The 23,853-nt window shown below is 45.2% G+C and overlaps 1 protein-coding gene across 2 annotated transcripts in view; it reads left to right on the top strand.

The window, feature by feature from the left end:
• The window catches only part of slc44a5a (solute carrier family 44 member 5a), an 89,200-nt gene extending 66,949 nt beyond the window's left edge, over window positions 1-22,251 (top strand). The window contains exons 5-22 of one of the 2 annotated variants that reach the window (XM_064341780.1): window positions 191-275; window positions 389-517; window positions 2,170-2,230; window positions 2,986-3,109; window positions 9,613-9,696; window positions 9,856-9,968; window positions 10,318-10,449; window positions 11,823-11,922; window positions 12,529-12,621; window positions 13,615-13,702; window positions 14,610-14,872; window positions 15,818-15,912; window positions 16,333-16,436; window positions 17,091-17,164; window positions 17,251-17,321; window positions 17,476-17,564; window positions 17,766-17,850; window positions 21,225-22,251. In XM_064341780.1, the coding sequence (XP_064197850.1) occupies window positions 191-275; window positions 389-517; window positions 2,170-2,230; window positions 2,986-3,109; window positions 9,613-9,696; window positions 9,856-9,968; window positions 10,318-10,449; window positions 11,823-11,922; window positions 12,529-12,621; window positions 13,615-13,702; window positions 14,610-14,872; window positions 15,818-15,912; window positions 16,333-16,436; window positions 17,091-17,164; window positions 17,251-17,321; window positions 17,476-17,564; window positions 17,766-17,850; window positions 21,225-21,343 (1,909 nt within the window). In that variant the 3' untranslated portion in view covers window positions 21,344-22,251. Of the gene's footprint in view, window positions 1-190; window positions 276-388; window positions 518-2,169; window positions 2,231-2,985; window positions 3,110-9,612; window positions 9,697-9,855; window positions 9,969-10,317; window positions 10,450-11,822; window positions 11,923-12,528; window positions 12,622-13,614; window positions 13,703-14,609; window positions 14,873-15,817; window positions 15,913-16,332; window positions 16,437-17,090; window positions 17,165-17,250; window positions 17,322-17,475; window positions 17,565-17,765; window positions 17,851-18,401; window positions 21,120-21,224 lie in introns of those variants that run through there. The other variant, XM_064341781.1, reaches the window with a different exon arrangement.
• The last annotated feature ends 1,602 nt before the right edge of the window (window positions 22,252-23,853 follow it).

Genomic DNA, 23,853 nt, shown 5'->3' with positions numbered 1-23,853 from the left:
CTGACATCTATTGGCAAGAACTGGTAAAAGTTTAATAAAAGCTTAAAAAAAAGAATTTCATCCTTTGGCTGATTAAATGACTGCTTTGTGACGAATCCAAAAAAAAGTTGATTTTTTTTTTTTCTTGTAGTGAAATGCAGACATTTAGAGGCAGTTGTATTTTAAAGCTGTGTATTTTTTCTCTCCTCAGAAAGAAAGCCATATTGTTCTACTTCAACATATTAAAATGTGCCAGCCCTGCAGTCCTCATTAACCTGCAGTGCCCAACCACTCAGGTAAGAATTTATTTTCTTTTTTTTTCTATCATGCTACTCATTTTATGGTGGTGTTTTTATACATGTGATATTATCAGCTTATTGACTCGTTATAAATGTTTTATTATCCTTAGCTGTGTGTCTCCAAGTGCCCGGACAGATTTGCTACCTACTCAGACATGCAATACAACTACCGGTCCAACAGAAGCTACTGGGAGTACTACAGGCAGTTCTGCAAACCGGGCTTCGACAATCCTAGAAAGGTATTTGGAGCCTTTGTCAGATGCAATTCCTTTGAGCATGTGGGCCTGGTGTTCTTCGAATAGGTATTTGTACTGTGTGGTGCTGTCTGGCTTGTGGATTAGGTGTCTCTGTATCACAGTCCGAGAGGGAATGCTCCAATCATCACTTTTTTTTTTCCTTTCGTTATCTGACTAAATTACATAACTGTAAATGTGAGCATTTTATTTCGGCTGTGTTGGAACATCGCGTTAATTCCCCGAGTCGCGCAGACCAGATAATTGCTTTGTTGAAGGTGCGCGTGCGACACCCCACTATTTCCTGAGGCTGCTGAGAAACATCTCTTTGTGCTAACGCGATGTGCCAGTCAAAGCGGTACCATCCAGAAAGCTAAAAGATTTTCTCTTCTTCCCCCCCCCCCCCGCCCCCCAAAAGTTTACAAAAAGATTTTCAGAGAAAGCCTCCCATGAAAAGCCCTTTTTCCCCCCTTTTCGGCAAGCACAGGGACTGTAGAGGGTTTTTGTTGTGCTCTTTATCCATGCCAAATTGGCCTCTTCTTTTTTTCTGCTGGTGAAGAGTCTGTCGACTAAACCACCATCGATGTTTTTCTCTGAAGGGAGGTGTGATTAAAAAAAACTCCCCTTGTCCTTTCTCTCTTCTACCCACCAACTTTTTGTCTGCTTGTTCTTTAGGTGAGAGTCAGCTGGTGTTGCGGTGTCTGTAGTCCAGAGGCAGTGATTATTGTGTGCCGATAAGAATCCGCTCTCTGTCTGCGTTCTGCTCCTCCAGTCACACAGCCTACTGTGACGCAGTGGCTGCTGGGGACAGTAGTTCCGGAAGGTTCCGGAAGAGGGTTCTGGTTCTCCCCCCCCCCCCCCCCCCTTACTGCTATCAGCTTTACACCAAGCACTCTGCCGAGACGGCTACGCACACGCCTGGGCTCGGCGACAAGGCGGACGCCATTACTCCTCCACGCCTCCACGCACGCACGCACGCACCTGAGGGGGCGCGTCCCCTGCGTCAGTCCTTCGCCGCAGCTCACGTGCGCGGAGGCGTGACGCCGGTCGCCTTGTCGCCGAGCCCGCCCGGACGTGATGATGCAGGCAGGCGCTGAGTGGCAAACAGGCGCGAGGAGGCGAGGCGGAGTGCTGAGTCACCGGGAGCCGTCCACGCCCACGCGTGAAGACGCGCAGACGGAGAGCCCGGTACAGACCAGGACTGAGGGGGGGGGGGGTGGGGGCACTACGCGCCGGGGAGACTTCCGGCACCGCCTCTGCACTCCCAGAATCCTCCTGGGTTAGAGTAGGACTCAGTCACTCCAGACGGTGTGCCCGTTTCCCACTGGCTGCTTTGAAGCCATCTGCTGATGTCAGTGCTGTGCTGAGATTCCTCTGAGTGCATTCAGACCCTCTGTCTTTTCCCGTTATCTCCGGGGGAGAAGGGACGAAACAGCCAGCGGGACCTTATTTTAAAGCTGCCTCTGGTCCCTGTGCTGACATACGGAGGTGATGCCACCCCAGTCACTGGGTGAAATGGCTTCTTCTGCGCTGGGACTCCCGGATAATGGCGCTGTGCTCTGTGAGAAGCCGGTCTCATTTCAGAACAAATGAGGTGCAGAGGAGGGGTGACCTGCCTCGGGCGATGCCGTCTGAGCTGTCCCTCTCGTTCGTTTCAGGCTGTGGCCCACGTCCTGCGAGACGAGGACTGTCCCTCCATGATCGTGCCTAGCAGGCCCTGTAAGTGAACGTGTGTGTGTGTATGTGCGTGTGTCTGTGTGTATATGTGTGTGTGTGTGTGTGTGTGTGCGTGTATGTGTGTGTGTGTGTGTGTGGGTGTGAGTGTGGGTGGGTGAGTGTGCGTGCGTGCATGCGTGCATGCATGCGTGTGTGTGGGTGTGAGTGTTTGTGTCTATGTGTGTCTCTTGTCTGTTTATGTGTGTACATGTCTACATGTGCAGGAATAGCATCTGAGAATGCACACGTATGTGTCTTATACTGTATGTGTGTACGGTATCTTCATCATTTGAAGTTGTGTGTGATGGTGTACTACTGTGCCTTCTCCAGTATCACCCAGTGCGCTCATGTGTTGATAGGGGCAGACTAATGGGGGGTACACTCCAGACCTGGGGTATAAATGTGTGGGATATGTATTGTGGTGAGGGCATCCAACCCAGTCACTTTTTGGTGTCGCCCCAGTAGTGACTTAGGAGCACTGATCACATACCTTCCATGTTCCTGTTGATTAGTGATTGCACCCCTCTCCTGTGAAACGTGTCAGATGTGGAAACACGGGGAGGTGTCAGGCTAAATGCTGTTGCTGCTCTCGACTGTGATGATGCTCAACTAAACCTGTCCCTGATTTGTGTGTGTGTGTGTGTGTGTGTGTGTGTGTGTGTGTGTGTGTGTGTGTGTGTGTGTGTGTGTGTGTGTGTGTGTGTGTGTGTGTGTGTGTGTGTGTGCACGTGTGTGTGTGTGTGTTTCATTTCCCCCAGTCCTACAGCGCTGCTTCCCCGATTTCATCACCAGAAACGGGACGCTGACCGTCGCCAACAAAACCGCATTCAAGGATGTGCTGGGTCAAACCAGGAGCGTGACCGAACTCAGAGATGCCGCCAAGTAGGTCCCGAGCCTCGCCATGGCGACACGCGCATGCGCGCAGGAGGGCTGCGTTTCTCAGCTCTTCTCAGAGACGGGATAGGATGGGCTGGACTTGTGTGGGCTAAACTCATCTGGGACAAAATTAACCCTGGCTGAAGTGAGACTAAAATTAACTTGAGCTTAATTAACTCTTAAAAAACGAACATGGTCCGAAATTAGACAAAAAATAACAGTGTCCTGAAGTGAGACTAAAACCAACATGGACCGAAGTCAGACTAAAACTAACATATGTTGAAGTTAAAATTATCACAAGCTGAAGTTAGATTATTATTTCTTATTTTATACTGCAGCAAGTGGCATTACAGTTATTGCAGACTGGGCTGTAATTATCAGTTGCCGTAGCGAGTCAAATCAGATGGAAATGCTCGGCACCGACTTGATTCCGGTTGAAATAGCGCAGGGCCAGGCCTCTGAAAGACGGTACTTTGTATTCTCACAGTCAACAGCGTTCACCGCACTTACGGGAATGAGCCTTTCAAACTAAAGTACGTCGGGAGGCAGGCAGGCAGGCTGGCTGGCTTGCTTCTGCCATTGATGCTGAAAATTGTAGCTTCAAGCTTTGATTGATCACGTCTGTCTGCAAGGAATGCGAAATTACTCCTGCAATTTTGAAACTACTTTTGAGGGGAAAAAAAGAAAGAACACGAGTATCTCGGCATTAATTCCATGGAAAATGTTTGACTTTTACTTTTCAAGAACACACAAGTCAGTGGTCCTTAAATCATCTTAAAGAGTTTACACTAGTACAACTGGAACCACATACTCTGTGGGAATTAAAACTAGTGCATCAGAGCTGAATATTGTGCTGTGTACAAAGGAATGATTGGTGTGTCCAACTTTTGACATTGCACTAATGGTCACGTATTTCAATGGCCCGTATTATAAACAGAAGCTCCATTAACACCCACTTCATTCTTGCTGCATGTTCCAGTGATGTGTTGTGCATTATCCTTTCGTCTGTCCCTGGTGGTCACCCATAATGCACCAGCACTTCTGTAAAATCACTTTCATTATTCTATCAGCGGGACAAATATTAACCCAGGAGCAAAATAAACAGACTCTGTTGGGGCATGGGGCATGGGCGGGGTGGGGGGGGAGATTTTAATGTGTCCCCCAGTGTGTGACTGCGAGAAGCCATAAGTGGCTGGACACACTGTTCTCTCTGCTAACGTGTAATGTTTTCACAATGGCGCTGTTACCTTTCAGCGGCCTGCTCTCATTGCTTCCGCACTGCGCCAGAATCGTTTTCTGGAATATTCCCACTCGTCGTCCGTTCAGAGACCCTTCCAGGCTCCTGGAGAATCTGAGAAGCTGCTTCACTTTTTAAAAAATTATTTTTATGAAACTTCTTACAGAGAGAGACACTGCACACACATTGGCAAGTTGAGGCTTGTTTATGCTTAAAGCCCTGTCTTCAAAGCTCTATCAACTTTCAAGGCTCTGGAGTTGTTTCGTGAATTTCAATTTTAAGAGGCATGTAAAACGTTTGATATTGAGAGTTTGTGTGTGTGTGTGTGTGTGTGTTAGTGCATTTGTGCATTTGTATGTGAAAATGTGCTTTTGTTTGTCTGAAAGAGATATCAAAAGTAAAGCCCTTTTGAAATTCCCGTTTTTGTTTAGAAATACGGCTATTTTGCCTGTCAAACTACATCTGTCAGTCGTATTTGTTCCAGTACATTAGAGCATGAAAATATGATCTGTTGTGTCTAGCTAGATGGTACCCAGGAAGGACCTCTGATTCAGATTCATATTCTCAGACTACTTTGATGATTATGTTTGACTGAAAACTTTGTAATAAACAACGTGCTTCACCACTGTAGGATCTTTCAGTGTAAATAATTCATTCATTTCTTTGGCACGTGGCGTTGAAACACCAGGCTGTGTTCCAAGCTGATGTTATCCACGGGAACAGCAGCGACCGTTCCGCTGAAGATCTGGCATTATATGTATTGCAAGAGGAAAATGCTTATCATTCCATGCAGGCATAACATGAGCTGTGGAGACCGAAAGATTTTTTTTGTTCAATCTGGGCTCCATTCCCTCCGAGATAATTTGAAATTCCTGACTCACATTCGCATTCTGGCTTGCGTGTGTGCCCTGGTGGTGAGGGGTGGCCTTTCCTGTCCGAATTTCAAATACAGTGTAAGGTATTATGTTTCAGTACTAGTGACTCCAGAGAAGTTATGACTCAAAGTACAATTTTGTATAATGTTTAAGCACCCTGATTAAGAGAGGCTCCGAACGACTAATACTAGGCTTACAAGCAGAATAAAAAACTGCAGTCTTCAATATGGAGTATGATGACAGTATTCAGAAGACAGTGTGATTGCAGTATTGATACGGCACAGCAAACTCTTTTCATGATGATGTGAGCATTATGCTTCTGGTTCTGTAGTTCTAACATAACAGTGCAAACACTGCTTGCTTTCAAATTTTCACAGTAGGAAAAATAACAGCAATACCATCATAAAAATATAAAGAAACAGAAGAATGAAAATAAATTACGGTTTTGCTACTGTTTTTTATGAAAGCAGTAAAGCTGAATTTACTGCAAACTGGAACGCAGGAAAACATAGTTTGTGTTCATCTATTTACAGTAGATGTCAAATAATAAATCTGAAAATGTTACTTTATGGACAACCTGCTGTTGGCCTGAATTTGCATAACCACTTTGATGTAGTGAACCATAGGAAGTCAAGTGTTTTTTTATGCCAGTTTACAACTATGCAAGAAGTAGAGGAAAGATCCCTAAATATTTTTAAATGTTGCAACCTTTAACCATACACTGGCCCTGGGGTTTCTGCAAACAGACCATATGCATGGTCCTGTCTTTGTTTACAGTGGCAGCAATGCATTGTGGGTAAACACGAGCTTTCCCCCCCCCCCCCCCAACCACTCAGTGAAATGAACAGTTTCCTCAAAACATTTCACGGTTCCTTGGATGTCTTTTCAAGGACGTTTACGCAGAATGTTTGTTGGGAGCTGCGCGTGAAATGAAAATGAGATTGCGACGCTCTCTCTCCGAGCCCACGGTGCTGATGTAGTCAGCCGCGGCGTTCTGAAACGCTGCCGCCGTGCGAGCGAGAGCGAGTGAGCGCCACGGGGAACTCGACCGCGTGTGTGGAGATAATTATACCGCGCGTGCCTGGACGGCAGCCAGGATCGGGAGCTGTTGAAATGTACGAACCATCGGTCGCTTATTAAGCTCATTGACATCGTATTTGACATTATGCAGTTTACTCTCTAGGTTTACGTATGAATATTCATTTGTACAAGTACTAGAATTCTTGGTGAGTTTTCTTCCTTCAAAACACATCATCACATACACAACTCCTGGGTGAAAATACAATACCACACGATTTCCATAACCGTAACAAAGGTGCAATAACGTTAATAAATCTGAGCTTGCACCTTGCCCATGGGTAAAATCAAAACTATTTTCCTGCCATTTTGCATGCCAGCGTGTGCTGCAGAGTGACTACAATGAATCACAAACCATTAGTTTTCGCTTCCCGTTTCAATCAGGAGGCTATGTTTCCTAATGAGAGCGTAGCACCGATATTCATGAGCAGCGCCGGGAAAAGGTGACCCCGGCCTCTCGTTTAGATAGGCAGAAATGGAACAGCTTCAGTTATTGCCTCTGGAGTGCACAGACGCTGCCTCCATCTCCCGGCCTCGCAGTGGCTTTTAATATGTAAGAGCCTCTCTACCGGACGCACACTGCGGGCGTTCCGTTTAAAATCAAGATGAATTTTTCGTCTTATTTTCCGGTTCATTCCGCAGCCCCCACCAATCCACCGTCCCCTGTTCCCCTGTGCTAAATTATTCAAGTTTATCGGCGTGCCGGAGCTTCGGTGTGACAGTCCCGTGTTTTCCAGTAAATGTGGCCTGACAGCCATATGGAACGCAGACTGGGTAAGCTCTCTGTGTTTTTTAAATTTATTTATTTTTAACACCCCGTATAGCTAATTGCATATAAGAATCATCACTTAGCAGCTACATTCATTACTTCCTCAGGCAGAGAGGCTTTGTTGTGTTTATCCCACATGCATGCTCTACTTGTGCTTTTATGTGGCACCATTTTTCACTTCGGCAGTTAAAATGATTGAGAGACTGAACTGTACTGTAATCTACGTAAGAGACTAAAACTTTAATTAATTTAATCCAATAAAACGGCAAATAAAAAATAAAAAAAACAATAAAAACTAGATTTAAAATGACAGCCGTAATCCCCTTGCATGCTGCAGTTATTTCATCGTTCCCTGCAAGCATCTTAACTGGAGATGGAGACAGATTCTTCCAGAAGTATTCTGATTTGTCTGGTCCGGTCGGCCTTGTCCTTATTCTAGATGTGTGTTCCTTTAATAAAGCAAACCGGTTTGCGATTTCCCCAGAGAAGCAATTGTGTCCAAATTTTAAATGCGCTTGCGCCAGTAAAATATCGAGGTTTTTGGGAAGCTTTGTAGTCAGAGCCAAAAAAATACGAATCGGATTGTGCAACCCGATCACAAAATTTATGAAGGGTCAATCAAAGCAAAACGTTGGTCCGTCCTGCAAGCACTGGTTTTTTCCTCTGGTTTTCAAAGTTTGTTTGAAAATTTGACAGTTGGAATTGTGGGAGTCCTTGGGCTTCAGTTTGCCCGTTGCTGATATGACGCAGGCCGTTATGAGCCTCACTGACCATATGGAGAGTGTTTATCTGCCTGCAGATTAACATCCTGTCCAGCACATTACCCAGATCCCCCAGCGCTGCAGGACCCCATCTATTGCCTTCCCATTGGCAGGGGGAGCACGTCAGCCCCACATGAAATTTTGTTAGAGGAGCTCTCGTTTGGAGGGTAATTAGCGCTGATGCCTAATAAAGAAATCAACAGTGATTGGGTAAATTGTTTCATTAGGGTCTCCATTAGCATTTCCTTGTTTTCGCCACGGGAAGCTGACGTGTTTGTAAATATGCAGAACGCCCGGGCTGGTTATTGATGACTGGGGAGCCCAGGGTGGTGTCTGGTGTGATCATGGAGGTCATCTCCCGAAATCACTCTTGTTGTTCGGTCATAAAAGAATCAATTTGCAGTTTTCACCGTAGATGATTAGAAACCACTAAAATATATGAATATGTCCATCCTGGGCTGTTAGCAGACAGCATGTAAGGTTGGTGGGTTCTACTATTGATAGAGGCAATGCTAGCTTGGAGTTACTAACTTAGATGAGCTAATTTTTGTCCTCACAGCCAAGAATGAACACACAAAAAAACCACAAATATGCAATAAGCACTGAGCTATTTGTACCACTCTGTAACTCACACCTGTTTGTTCTTAACTGTAAGCAATGAGGTTTATCCAAACCTGAATGCCTCCTGTCTACAATTTCTTATTCTGGAAGTTGATAAAAAAATCAATATTTCAAATATAATTTTGTTGTTGGAACAGTTTGTATCAGCATACAGGTATAAATAATTATCATTTTTATATTATGTAATGCCACTCCTTTATGATCCATATGTTTACCTCAGCATTCCTCCCTGCCATTCTACTTCCATAACTAATATTGAAAATAATTATATATCATTAATTTTCACAAACTGTTAAGTGTGAAGTGTTGAAACATATCATTAGCATTAAGAGTAAAATGTTGAGTGTGTTATTATCTTTGCTGGGTAGCTTAACAAAGTGCTGCGGTGCGTTTCGAGTGCAGCGCTACTGCATTTCTCCCCGGCGGGTAATGGAGTGAGCCTGGCGTGCTGGCGATAACGCAAACACAGAACGCCAAACTGTGCGTCCACTAGCTGGCGATAGGGAGAAAAATGGCGATAAGGTAGATGTGAGCCGGGCCTCGTGAAATTCCTACCTGTGTGCTTTTTGTGTGGCCTGCATACACAGAGGTCTGCTTCTGTCATAGCGAGACTGTAGGACAGCCTGCAATTCCATTACCTATAATGCCAAGCTAGTAGCAAATGTCACAGTTTATCAGGGCAGGGAACATGGGCTGTCTGCTTTGTCCAGCACAAAAGCAGTTTTAACGGCCTTCTGTTAAACTGCAGTGTTCAGGGGCCAGTCTTTTGTGTTTCATAAAAAATGTCAGCCCCAGTGGTTCAGACAGGCCCCAGCTGCCCTGGTGCTCACTGAGCATGCTCGACAGGCTCCAGGTTCCCTGGCGCTCACTGAGCATGCTCGACAGGCCCCAGTTGCCCTGGCGCTCACTGAGCATGCTCGACAGCCCCCAGTTGCCCTGGCGCTCACTGAGCATGCTCGACAGCCCCCAGTTGCCCTGGCGCTCACTGAGCATGCTCGACAGGCCCCAGCTGCCCTGGCGCTCACTGAGCATGCTCGACAGCCCCCAGTTGCCCTGGCGCTCACTGAGCATGCTCGACAGGCCCCAGCTGCCCTGGCGCTCACTGAGCATGCTCGACAGCCCCCAGTTGCCCTGGCGCTCACTGAGCATGCTCTCTCTCCACTCTGCAGTGGCATCACTGGTCTCCTGGATACCAAGGAGCTTGGCTTGAAGATCATTGAGGACTACGCTAGCTCCTGGTACTGGATATTAATGTAAGTGATTCATATTTAACAAGGTTGTGCTCTCCACTCAGAGTGTGTGTTTGAAGGTCAGGTGGCTCTGTGGGCATGTTGGTGCACGTGCGTGTGCGTGTGTTTTATTGTGAGTGTTGCGCGTAATGCTACGATGCGGTGTGTGTTCTGTGTCCACAGAGGCCTGGTGATAGCCATGGTGGTCAGTCTGATCTTCATCCTGCTGCTGCGCTTCACTGCCGGGTTCCTGCTCTGGGTCATCATCTTTGGAGTTATAGCTATGGTGGCTTATGGTGCGTGTGTGTGTGTGTGTGTGTATCCGTGTGTGTGTGTGAGAGAGAGTGTGCATGTGTGTGTTGAGTTTATGTGCGTGTGCTTGGGGGGGTATTTGATTATGTGTGAGTGTGTGTGTGTGTGTGTGTGTGTGAGTGTGCATGCATGTACGTGAGTGTGTGTGTGTGTGTGTGTGTGTGTGTGTGTGTGTGTGTGCATGTGTGTGCGTGTGTGTGTGCGCAAGTGTGTGTGAGTATGTGTGTGTGCACATGCATGCGTTTGAGTTTGTGTGTGTGCCGTGTATGTGTGTGTGTGAGTGTGTGTGTGTGTGTATGTGTCCTAGTGTCCTTACTATTGTCTCTCTGTTAGGTATCTGGCACTGTTACTGGGAGTTTGTCTTTCTGAGGGGAAAGCCGGATGCTGATGTCACCATCTCAGACATTGGATTCCAGACCGACTTCCGTGTTTACCTGGAGCTGAGCCAGACTTGGCTGGTCTTCAGTAAGTGTTCGCTCTGGCCCTACTGTTATCCTTCTAGTGGGAGGAGCCAGTTCAAGACTGTGCCCCTCAATGGGTGGAGCCATGTCAATAGAGTGCCCCTCAATGAACCAAGCCTTCTCACACATCAGTAGTAAAGAGCAGTATTGTTCAGGAAGCACAGAATTTTCTAAACTCATAAAGATATAAATCACTCTTCTGACTTCTATCTGTAATGACATTTCCTTTATGGCTTAAGGATTGGACAGAGGAATCAGCCATTCCATAAATCAACCCGCGAGCCTTTAAAACACTCCTCTGTGATTTGTGTGTACACTGAGTGGAATGAATCTGACTTCGGTAACAATTTGTTGTCGCATCCATCATGCTAGCGCCAACACAAAAACAGTTTTTTTCTGTGTTTCTCCTGGATTATTGGCTCTCCCTCCTTCACTGAAATCCATTGTATACATCTGTTTTCCCCTAACCAGCCAGGGAACCTGTTTTCCTGTAGCCGGATAGGGAAGGCAGGGAAAATTGCCCAGAGCAAGCTATTTTTTATGTGTCATGTAAACGAGGCTGTGTTGCTTTTATGGGGCTCCTCTCAAAAGTAAACAAGTCTGCATCAAACCAGGGAGCAAGCAGAGACTTTATTATTCGCTGAGTCGGCATGTGTTGGAGAGAGGCGACGCTTGAGGCTTGACTTCAATCCGCAGACCTTCACCCAAACCCTAAACGCTGGTGTCAGCTCTTTGACTTGACCTCTGACCCCCTGTCTGTCCCTTTAGTGAGACCTACGGCTCGGCACAGGCATTGCAGCCCTGTCGTCTTACAGACTGGGCTGTGTGCATGCCTTGCCTCATGCGTAACCGTGACAACCTGTACAGTGAGGCAAAACACTAAGGCTAGAACCTTACAGGAAGTTAGGCCCTGTTATCACATGGATGCCGTTGAAAAGGTTGGGGGAGACGTATTTTTGTTTTATTCAATCATCCTATTTTGATATTGCAGGATAATCCACTTTCATTGTAAAAGAAATAGGAGAAACTTTAGAATTGCTGCAGGCAGGAGTTTATTCATAGCAGGAGTTTTATTGATATTAGGATTGACTGTAAACTTCGTAAAAATGTAAACAAAGAGGGAACACAGTGGCTCAGCTTACACTTGCAGATCCCTGTTCCAGTATCAGTGATGTCTGATCCCAGTGCAGCCCTCAAAACAGAGCCTTGAGTGACCCCTGCTGGCTGACAGGGTCAAAGCCACCGCAGACTCACAGGAAGGGAACATGAGATCGTTTGGACGGGAGCCAGCTCAGTCCATCTCAGGCCACGGGAAGCCTAGGACGGATCACACTTCCCGCCTGTCGGCTCCCCCTCACACCCTCTCCTCTGTTGCAGTGATATCCCTCTCCATCGCCGAGCTCGCCATCGTGCTGATGCTGATCTTCCTGAGGAACAGAGTGCGCATCGCCATCGCTCTGCTCAAGGAGGGCAGCAAGTGAGTGCCAGAAGCTCAGAGAAACCGGTTTGATCCGGCTCAGGCCACCTCAGCACTAGTAACAGTCACAGCCGATTTTGTCTGAAATGTTTGGATATCAGTTAACTATCATGCTTCTCACTGTAGGGCAGTTGCTATCATTTGCTGTAGTTTTTTATATCCACTTTTGGATAGTGCAACAACATAATCTGTGGATACATTAGGGGTAATTTATCATGAACCACTGAAAAATGATTTGAGATAGAATATACAGTTACAATTGAAATCTAGCTGATTTAATTATATAGTCATATATTTGTCTGCAGACAAAAGTGTTAGTTGAATCAAAAGTAAAAATTGAAGTGATAGCTCATAATTATTTTGGTATCCAAGTGCAGTTGAGTGAAAAAAGAGTGAGTTTGAATTAGTGGTGAGTGAGTGAGTAAATAATTAAGTGAGGCTGTGCAAGTGAATGAATGCATGACTGAGTGAGTGAATGCGTTAGTGAACGTGTGAGTGAATGAGTGAGTTAATGAATGAGTAAATAACTAAGTGAGGCTAAGTAAGTGAATGAGTGAGCGAGTGAAAGTAAGGTCACGTTTTCTGACAGATTTCTCTTGTGTGCAGGGCCATTGGCTACATCATGTCTACCCTCTTCTACCCAATCATCACCTTCCTGCTTCTGGCCGTCTGCATCTCCTATTGGGCTGTTACGGCGGTGTATCCTCCCCTGTAGAACTGTCAATCAACCTCTCAAACGATCTGTCAACTTTTCAACCTATATTTTTCAGGTTACATGATGCTCATTTCAATAGCATGTTTCAATTTCAGTTGTTTTCTGTTTTAGGTAATTCTATAGATTTGATATTAGTCTGGTTCACTATATTTATACAATGTTATGTTGAAAGTTTTTTTGAACAAGGGGATCTTGAGAGCTGAAATCAGCATACATACTAAATATTTCCTGGCCTAGGAGTTGTATAAGGTTTGTGGGAAACAGTTATGGCAAAAGCATTTTGACTTAAAAAATTAAATGTCAAATAATAGATTTATTTTTGATCCTCACTATTCATGTGACACCTACAGTGGTTGAGTGTTTATTGCTAAGTTTATTGCTATTACAGCGTTTATTGCTAAGTATGTAAATAACTTCACCATTTATTCAAGGGGTGCTGAATATTTTAATAAATATGGAAATCTGTAGTTTGAAGCATAGACTGAACTGTAAAAGCTCAGACTTGTTTATTTTTAATGAGACATTACCTGTGTTTCCATCAACAGATGGAACTGTCTCTTAAGCCTTTTATTTATCTGCCTAGAACATTAAAAGGAACTAATAGGTTTCAGTTTTATAATTCCAGTTTCTGCAGATTCTGTCTACCGGTTCTGTCTGCATCTGGAAAGTACATTTTTTTGCCTTGCGTCCATGTGAGATTAATGATACAGTACAGTAGACAAGATATTGATCTTTGTCTGAGAAACTGATATGAACCTTTGATAATTGGGAAGCTTTGAAGTAAAGAATTCAAAAACATCTTCAAATGACGAGCCTAAACGGGACGAATGGCTTGTTCCCGTCATCCAATATCCCCGCGTTCCTGCTGTTCGTTCTTCTGTTCTTCCCCAAATGAGTCCTGCATGTTCTAATGCGAAGCAGGCTCGCATGCCGGCCGCCATTTCCGGCTGTTCGTCCTTAACCGCTGTTCGCCGCAGATTCTTGGCGTCCTCCGGCGAGGCCGTCTACAAAGTGATGCCGACGCAGCCCAGCTGCGTGTACGCTAACCTCACCTGTGACCCTGAGGCAAGTCCCAGCAAAATCCCTCCTCCCACCTCCCCGAGACTCGCATTCCCATTGGACAGGGCCTCTGCTCCGCTGTGTTTCATCGGCCAATGGGAGGCCGGGATGTGAACACGGCCTGTTTGCTGCCACCTGAGGGTGACGGACCTTTACCCCGTCCCTGTTAGGATCGCCGTGGATATGCGGGCGTGCCCCTCCTTTCCCACGGACTCCGCCCATGTGACCTCCGCAACATGGTCATGGCGGTTACCTTTCCATATCAGACAGACACAGTTGTGTGTGTGTGTATTTGTATGTATATGTGTGTGTGTGTTGTATGTATATGTGTGTGTGTGTGTGTGTGTGTGTGTGTGTGTATGTGTGTGTGTGTTCGTGCATGTCTGCAGAGATAAGAATCTGAGCCCTGTTGTTAGTGGCAGCGTGTGTTTCCAGTTGCACTGGGACGTCCTGGTGTTTTTGGGTGAGGTATTGGCCGTGTGCACACCTGTACAGGCCTGCTGGAGAACTGAGGGTGTGGACAAGCAGCTGTGTCACTGTTGGACAGAACGTTCCGGAACAAATAGTTCCACGGTTACAAAAGAGTTTTGAACCATCTACGAAGTTTTCTCACCCAATTTAAATGATGGCTTTAAATGAGCAGAGATGAACCTTTTCAAAATATCTCTAATTTATTGCCCAGTGTTCCAGTTCATGCATATGAAGCTGTGACAAAAGCTGTTGATGAGTTTTGATTATGACGAATTTCACAGACCTATTGTACCACACTGGAAAATGGTGTATCACTGCACATTAATGTAACTAGCCTTTTCATTGTTCATTTGTTAGAACATGAATAGAAGTAATGGCTTTGTAAAATGCCCCCCCCCGCCCCCAAACTGAAGCGTGTGTGTTTTCTGCCGTGCGGCTGCAGACCTTCAACAAGACCAACGTGACCAAGGTGTGCCCCGGCTCCCAGTGCACCTTCGCCTTCTACGGCGGGGAGAGCCTGTACCACCGCTACATCTTCGTCCTGCAGCTCTGCAACCTGCTGGTCTTCCTCTGGCTGGTCAACTTCGCCATCGCCCTGGGCCAGTGCACCCTGGCCGGGGCCTTCGCCTCCTACTACTGGGCCCTGAAGAAGCCGGCCGACATCCCGCCATGTCCGCTCTTCTGCTCCTTCGGCAGGGCCATACGGTACGTTACAACCGTCCCCCTCGCCCCTGCCAGTGAAACTGTAATACCGCTATCTGTAGTACCTTTCATAAATCCATCCAGCAACAGAAAGTGCTTCACAGAGAAAGCAAACGACTGCTACTGTAATAACCCGGGAAGTATTGCACATGTTATTCCCACTCCCACCCATAAAGATTTACTGTATGCAGTCATAGCAAATAAAACAATAATAAAATGTAGTTAAATTAAAGCAGGAAGAAGCAAAGCTTACACAAATCTTGTATCATGCAGACCTTTTTTTTGACACCAGGATTGCTGTCGATGCTCACACAGAATCTCAACAGCGGAAATAATTGAATACTTAGATCTGTCCCTCATTGCATTTAGTGTGTCTAAAAATCATTTTTATTTATTAATTATTTATACAAATGTTATAACATGTCAAGGCACTATGTATGCTTATTTACAGCTTTAGAATAATACCCTTTTAATACCTGTTAATCAGTTGTTCTATTAGATTGTATAAAATTAGGTTCTCAGTGATGCAACAGCAGATACCTTTCTCCACACTGTCCCTAGAGCAGTACAACAACATGGTTTTTATCTTCTTAAGTTCTTTTATTAGGCGATTTGGAAAGTCCACTTCAAATTATAACCCATTGTAAGTTTAAAACCTCTTGCTCTTTGAAACCGCAGCACATACCAATGGAGTAAAAATGCTTGAATTGGTGGATATAATTTGCAATTAAAGAGACATTTTGAGCACTGTAAGTGAGCCACATTCAGTCAGATAACTGACTTATCCATCTCTGGCGGTGTTTCTGCACGCAGTTCGTGATGTGAGAAGCGTATTTGCTGGATCTTGATTGGATCTCAGGAGCGTGCTTCTCCCGGGTTTCCTGTTTCAGTAGGGCAGTGAGAGAAGCTTTTAGGGAGCGTTCTCTGAGCCGATACTCTCTGCCCCAGGTACCACACGGGCTCCCTGGCCTTCGGCTCCCTCATCCTGGCCATCGTCCAGCTGATCCGCATCGTCCTGGAGTACCTGGACCACAAGCTCAAAGGTGTGTGTCACACGCGCTCACGGCATGTCTGTCTGTCCCAGCGCATAGTGAATTCCCTACACTGTGATGTCTGTTACCCTTGTCTGTGGTCTTGGAGAGAATGGTTAGCTGCACTTAAGTTATATTTTTTCTGTTGTTTTCCATTTGTGTTATGCACTTGCATGTTCTGTGTTCTCTGTAAGTTACCTAAACACAAGGATATCACATCAACTATAATAATAATAATAATAATAATGCTAGTATTGTACTATAAAGGAACAGTTTTGATCTTGGAGTATTATTTCCTTTTTCACAGTTTGGTAGGAAATTAAAGCAGCTTCTATAAAGCTCTGTAGTGACTGATTTTGTCCTTTGGAGGGCGCTGTCTGTGAGGAGACACAGCTGTGGCCTGATGAACGTGTGTGTGTGTGTGTTTTGCAGGAGCCCACAATATATTCGCTCGCTTCCTGCTCTGCTGTCTCAAGTGCTGCTTCTGGTGTTTGGAGCACTTCATCAGATTCATGAACAGAAATGCATACATAATGGTGAGTGTGTGTGTATGTGTGTGTGTGTGCATGCATGCATGCATGCGGGTATGTTTATGTGCGTGCATGTACTTGTGTGTGTGTGTGAGCGTGTGTGTTTGTGTGTGTATGCATGTGTGTGTGTGCGTATGCATTTGTCAGTGTGTGTGTATATGTGTGTTTCAGTGTTTGTGTGTATGCGTGTGTGTATGTGTATGTGTGTGTGTGTGCATGTGTATGTATGTGAGTGTATGTGTGTATGTGTGTGTGTGGTTGGGTTTGGGGGGTGGGATGCATTAGAGCTGGGCAGTGAGCCAACCCCCATCCTGGCTAACACTCCCATTTACCTCTTCCCTTCAGAGGAAAAAAAACTTTACAAGTCCTGTAGGATGACAGAGGGGGGGCTTTATTCTTAATGACAGAAGCCAAGTGAGGTGAAAGCGATCATGGTGGTGCACCATTACAAGGAACACTGTCGTATCTACTTCAGTTTTAACATAAAGGATCAAGAGGCTAGTTAATTCAATTATCAAAAACAAACCAATGGAAAACGAAAGTGTAAAAGACATTTCCGTGTCCTGTTATAACTTTCCGTGTCCCGTGTGCGTTCTCTACAAACCGCTGTGTTTCGGTAACCTGACTCGACCGCCTTCCTCTTCCTCTCCCTCTCTCCAGATCGCGCTGCACGGGAAAAACTTCTGCACTTCGGCCAGGGAGGCCTTCTGCTTGCTGATGAGGAACGTGGTGAGGTAAGGGCCGTCTGAAGCCTGGGGCTAGATTATGTGATTGTCTGCCCCAGGTGGCACCTGACTCTGGGGTCTCCTCTCTTCTGCAGGGTGGCAGTGCTGGACAAGGTCACCGACTTCCTGCTCTTTCTGGGCAAAGTGCTAATTGCAGCGAGTGTGGGTAAGTGCCGTGCTTCTCACATATCAGAATGCTAACTTTTATTTGGGGGACCGATAACTTGCTCCTTTGCATCAAAACAGTTCTAGTGCTGGTAAACGGATTGAAATTTGTCCCAGTTTTAATGGTCCAGTGTTGATGTTCATTTGTGTTCCAGGTGTTCTAGCCTTCTTTTTCTTCACTCGCAAGATCCCCGTCATTCAGGAAGAAGTGCCAGTGCTCAATTATTACTGGGTGCCATTACTGGTAAGTCAAATGCTGGATGTAGATGCGGTATGTACAAATTCTCCTTCGCACCTCATGGAAAGTCTCAAAAAGAAAAATAGGAAAGAAAAACACAGCGAGTGGCTACGTGCTGAAAGTAGGATTGTGCACTGAGTTACATGAATCATACCGTGCTGTGAGTGCAGTTACGTGTGCGTTGATGGTCCTCTTTCTCATTGGCAGACGGTGATATTTGGGTCCTACCTGATCGCGCATGGCTTCTTCAGCGTCTATGCAATGTGTGTGGACACCTTGTTTCTCTGTTTCTGTGAGTATATCCCTCTTTCTGTTATAACACACTGCTCGGGTTGTATGGATCTAGGCCTGTTCTTTGTTTGCCCTCATTGTAAGGTGCATTGGATAAGAGCATTATCTAATTGCCTAAAATGGAAATGTAAAACGTATGACGTGCTACCACTGTATGTATAACTGAAGAGAAAAAAAAATATTTTAGCGTAACTTCGCATAAGAACAGTTTTTTTTTTTAAGCGTTGGTTCATTTTTTGTTGCATCGTACTCCGTGAAATAAAATATCAAGAGGTACACAATCAATTAGAAGGATCACTTCAATCTTTTAAGCTTTGCTTTGGCTTCAGGGCTTTAATAATGCATGCTGGTGTTAGCACTTTGACTTTTGCCTTTGTTGTGGCTGTCTATCCGGCATGACCTGTGCACCCTGTCCTCTTTTCTCCCTCTGTGGTGCCTACTAATGGCTTTTGCTTTTTTCCTTTTTCTCTGTTCTGTCCGCTCCCCTTCCCCTCCTTCATCCCCCCCATCTTTTCCCGGGACCCGTCTTACCCCTCCGTACGTCTCCTCCAGGCGAAGACTTGGAGAGAAACGATGGGACTCCCGACAAACCTTTCTTCATGTCCCCTGGCCTGCACAGAATTCTGGGCAAAAACGATCAGAGTCCTAAAAAGTCCAAGGGCTAACTGGCCCTCTCGGGCAGGGCCTCTTGGCTCCGCCCCTAAATAGCTTTATTTATGTGTGATCTTTAGCATGCTTTAAAAGTGACTTGTTGCCGAACTCTGGCTATGCTGTCAACGGACTGATTTAGCGTTAAGGAGAAATTAGCAGGCATAGGCTGTAAAAATGGACCTTCTACTACGAGAAAACGAGAGAAAGAGAGAGAGATGGACGGAGGGCTCCATTCTTCTCTTTCCTGTTTCGGGTGCTGATTACCTGTCATGTATTACTCTTTGTACTGCTTAATGCTGCCTTACCCATTGCAATCTACTGGGTTTGTGGTAGCAGGTGGCATTTTAAGTGATCTGTACTGTGATTACCTGTCCTGAGGGAGTGGGGAAAGAGCGTGGACCGGCTCCAGCGCTGTACTCTTTCACAGCTCTCTCTCTGAGAAAAGACGGATTGACCTTTCCAGTGTACGGAACCGTTGGTCAAGAGCAGCCTTTTCCTGATCTCAGTCCCGCTGCTTTTCACTCAAACCGACCCCTTTACGTCCGTCCGTCGGCGCGTTCGAGACGCCGATCGAGCGCAGCCGTCTCCGCCGCGGGAGGCGAGCTCGTGAGAGACAAAAATCAGCGAGCCTCAGTCTGCCCACATTCTCCAGCAGTCAACCCGGAGAGGAGACAATCGGCTTCGGAGAGCGTTTTTATAACGGTCAGCAACGGGCGGTAATTACACTTCATTTGTATAGAGTTTACTCCTGATCCAGACACCTGGTCTCGGACGTGACTCACCCAGATGAAGAGATTGAAAACTCCATCGCCGGGTGCTGATGTAATGCAAGAGAGACTGCAGATCAACCATAGCAAACCTTTCAGGTTCAGTTGCCGGCCTCTTCCGTGTGAAGGGGACGGGCATTGATTTGAAATGACATCACTTTACGACTATGACAATGGTACTATACGTCTGTGTGTGTTTACTCGATCCAGTGTTGTGGCAGTTTGCTGTGAAAACACGTGGCTGGGGATGTGGTGCGTGTCATCGTGCAATGTTTTGACTAGTCCGCGTTTCGCATAAGGGCTCTCTAGAGTTGCAAAACTGGACCATTCTCCTCTGTGAACTGTGACTGGCAGTCAGCCAGGCCATGCCAGGGCCGGGCTTTTGTTCTACGGAGCGGAGCAGGGGTGCTTTTTTTTCCACCGTGTGTCATGGTTTTTGGCGGATCTCTTGGGATCGGGCTGCTTAAACAAGGCATTGTGGGAAGGCTGCCCCTGAGTTGATGAGACACAACCGTATCTGTGGCCTGAACCGGTCGAACGTCAGCAGTAAAAAAAAAAAAAAATCCGTTTACCACTCATGTCTTGGATTCACAAACCATGGTGTGGGATTGGACCTCTTAATAATCCATTTCACACCGCTTGGTCAAGCATTACAGACCTTGCGATACTTCAGCTGCGCAGTTTCAATTCATGTCCGAACAGGGCGTTCGGCGTGTTTTGGAACTCTTTGATTCCATTTCAGTCACAAGTTTAAGCAGGTCTGTCATTTTAGAGGTCGTACACATCAGAAACAGTCGCTGAAATTAAAGAAAAATTGGTAAGAAACTGAAAATGAGCTATTTTTTAACTGACAAGTTAAGGACAACTTCCTAGATTTATTAAATGCATCCACCCCTGGTTAAAATTTACGTATTAATGTACAAAGGCTTCTTTTGTCATTCCAAATAAGATTTGAACAGAGCCTGTGAATTCAGGAAATCTGATGTACGTTTTAGATAAACTACAGTTTCTAGTTAATGTGCCTAGAAAAAATGTTTGTTTTTTTATTTAACACAAAACACGTTTTGAAATACAGTTTATAAAAGGATGACAAAGCCATTTTTGGTAATTTTGTATTGGGTGGTACAGACTAAAGTGCTACATTTTTTATAATACTGATTATTATATTCTTGTTTTTTGTAAGTTTTGGGGGGTATTTATTGTCTTTGTAATGAGAATTTTTTGTAAAAAAAAAAAAAACAGTCGATGAAAAATGTCAATTCATTTTTTTCTAAATAAATTATGACTTGCATATTGTGCTGAATGTGTTAAGGTGATTGAATTCCTGACAGTCATTGCTTCCTAAGCTTTGCTTGAGGTCAGTGCTACACACCCCATTCCCTGGGCAAGAAAGCTGCTCTATGCACCAGTTATTTTCCATGGTGACTGATTTGAGATTTTAATGTGACTAACTGAACACGAGTCTGCTTGGGAATTGTTGCCATCCTCTGTGGGTGGATATACCTCCCAAACAGGCTGTGTTCTGGTCTCTCACCACAGCAGTTTGGTCATTTGCCTACTGATGGCCCTTCATACACATTGTTTGTATGCACCAAACTCTAACTAGACCAAAAATGTTTTAAGAGTTTCTGTAAGGTCTTGTTTCTGTAAGTATTATGGTTCAAAATTTATTTTTCCCCATCATAGACCTGTCCCAACCTTATTGTAAATGATCTCCCCACCAGATTTCATTTTTATCCTCTACCACCAAAACAGCGTTTTCTCACTTCCTTTGAATACTTTAAAACATACCAGTGTACATACATAAACACATATACATTAGCATATTCTCTTTGGCAAGCTGACATTTAGTCTTATCCACTGAAAGGAATGAATGAGTCTTAAAATAAAAATTGAACAAATCCTCCCCCCCCCCCCCCATTCAGTGTATAAATTGAGCCTTTATTCCCGTCCCCAGTGCTGGACCTGGAGATAAACGATGGATCTGCGGCGCGGCCTCATTGCATGAGCGGCTCTCTGAGGAGGGTCCTGAACAGGAACCAGCAGAGGAGGAGGAGGAGAAGGAAGGAGAGGTGAAGCGGCACGGCGTTTAAGAGAAACGCGCAAATGATCCGCGCGCTCCCGGACGCCAGCGGACGCTCTCAGACGTCACGGGGACCGGGGCGCATGTCCCCGTGCGCGTGGGGTTTAAAGAACGGGAACGCTGGAAAGGCCCTCTCGGGTTACACAGATTAGATCAGAGAGACCTGCGCGTCTCGTCTCGTTAAAGAGGCGCTGAAGCAGGCGAAGGAATTGGGGCCCTGATGCGGAGCAGTTCGGGCCGTTCCAGGTCTTACTTGAACCCGATCGCGGTGGGACTGGGAGCACACTACCCCGGCCCTGGAGTAAAACCTGGAGCGGCACAAGCTGTTCTGTATTATGAATGCCACCCCTGCAAGAGCAGGCCCCTATACTTTCTGTAAGCCATTTTTTATATGGATTTGGTTCATGTAGAGGATGGGTTTACCACTCAAGCCGATCAGTCAGTGCCCCAGGGCCAATTTGTGCACATAAGCCATTAAGCGCACACACTGAAAAAGTAAATGTTTAAATAAAATCACATTAGATTCAAAAGCTGTGTTCTAGGTCAACCCCTAAACACACAGAGCTCTCAGAGGGACCCCAGACTGAACTAATCATCCTGCCCGAATCAGCCAAGTGGTTACATGACTGACAAAGGCTGAGTTCCAGAGTTGCCCCTCAAGCGACAGCTCTCATTTTGATCAGAGTCACTTTAAATTGCCGAGTACACTTACATGTACCAGGAAATTGAGCTGGTACAGTGGTTCTGCCAGTTGACTGGCTAAATAAACAGACAGGAATTTACATGTGATACACATACCTTGCATATAACAAGCCCTACCAAGCATAAAAAAATAAAAATGCATAATATCAAAACATTCATAATACAAAAAAATTAAACATGCAGAATATAAATGCAAAATCCATGATGTCAGCAGTCGATCATTTCAGGGCTTGAGGGACTGAGGGGTGGTAGAATGTGGAACCCTAAAATCGTCATTACCGCTGTCCTCACCAGTGAATGGTGCAACCACTGTAAATACGTCACAATGCGTTTCCGGGATCGTAATGTTGGCAGGCATCAATTACAATGCTATAATAGATCTGCAATGTACCCAGAGTCGTCGAGATTTGGTAGCAATATCAAGATGCAATGCTTATAGGCCTACTTGGTTAAAGGATGAACGCTGTCCGACAAGGCATTACAATGACAACGTGCAACAAATGAAAGAATTCTTTGATTATATTCAATACCGCTGAACACAGCACTGTTTAATTAAAACCTTATAAGCGAATTGTGAATATTTTTGTTGTTTTAAATACATGGCTGATAATGAAACCATCGATGGTTGTGGAAGAATACGCATCTACCTACTGTGCAGAAGACGTCTGCGGATGCAAACCCGTTTTTTAACGGAAGGGGGTTTTTATGAAGGAATTAAAGTATAAATAAATACTGAAATTTTTGGACTACAAAATTACTCGTGTGGGCCTGATGGTGTCTTGTCATATCATAATCTAGCTAAATAACACTAATAATACGACAAATAATAGCTGATAAGATAAGTATAGTGTAGTCTGAAGCAAATGTCTGCGGGAACAGATCTAGAAACGCTTAATTCAGTGCATCCCTCGCGTTCTCCACCAGGGGGAGCAGTAAGCACACGACTGCTGAACACTAACATTGGCCAAATTGCTGGGCTAGTTATAAAAATTACACCCAGGACAAATTGCAAAGATTGCAGAAGATCATAGTGTGAGCCTCTATTAACAAAATACACTGTCACTCTGTACAAGATTTGAAATACCAAAACAGTTATAACTATTTAGTTAGTAGGTGTATAAATTGGGAATAACAGTGTCCCATTAAAAAGAGTGCAGGAGATAATGCATGCTGATGAATCGCAAGTCATTTATTACAAGCTTATATCCAGTACTTCCGTGGTTAGTTTCCCACCTATAAATGGTCCCCTTTGCATTACGATGCATTTGATACAACAGAAAAATACCTGAGCTCTTCACAAATGCCAACTGCCCCATACCATGACTACATCAAGCACAAAGTAACATCCGAGTTTGACTTCATGTACTGGGAATGCATTGTGCAGGTTCAGAGTCAGATCTTACTGTAGATCCTTATATCCAGGATGCTAGCACTTCTCAACAGTAGAAAGTACCACTATATGACCAAAAGTATCTGGACATCCCTTGGTCTGGGCGTTGTTTTTCATGGTTTGGGCTAGGCCCCTTAGTTCCAGTGAAAGCAAATCTTAATGCTACAGCACACGATCACCTTCTAGACAATTCTGTCTGGGCCCTTTCCCATTTCAGTATGACAATGCCCCTGGGCACACAGCGACGTCCATATAGAAATGGTTTTATTGAGATTGGTGTGGAAGAACTTGACCAGGCTTGCACAGAACCCTGACCTTAGTCCCATATCCAACACCTTTGGGATCAACTGTGAGCCAGACCTAATCGCCCAATCGACCTCACTAATGCTCTTCTGGCTGAATTGAAGCAAA

The sequence above is a fragment of the Anguilla rostrata genome, chromosome 6 (assembly GCF_018555375.3).
Source record: "Anguilla rostrata isolate EN2019 chromosome 6, ASM1855537v3, whole genome shotgun sequence".
Classification (NCBI taxonomy): Eukaryota; Metazoa; Chordata; class Actinopteri; order Anguilliformes; family Anguillidae; genus Anguilla; species Anguilla rostrata.
This window is presented reverse-complemented; position numbering and strand designations above follow the sequence as displayed.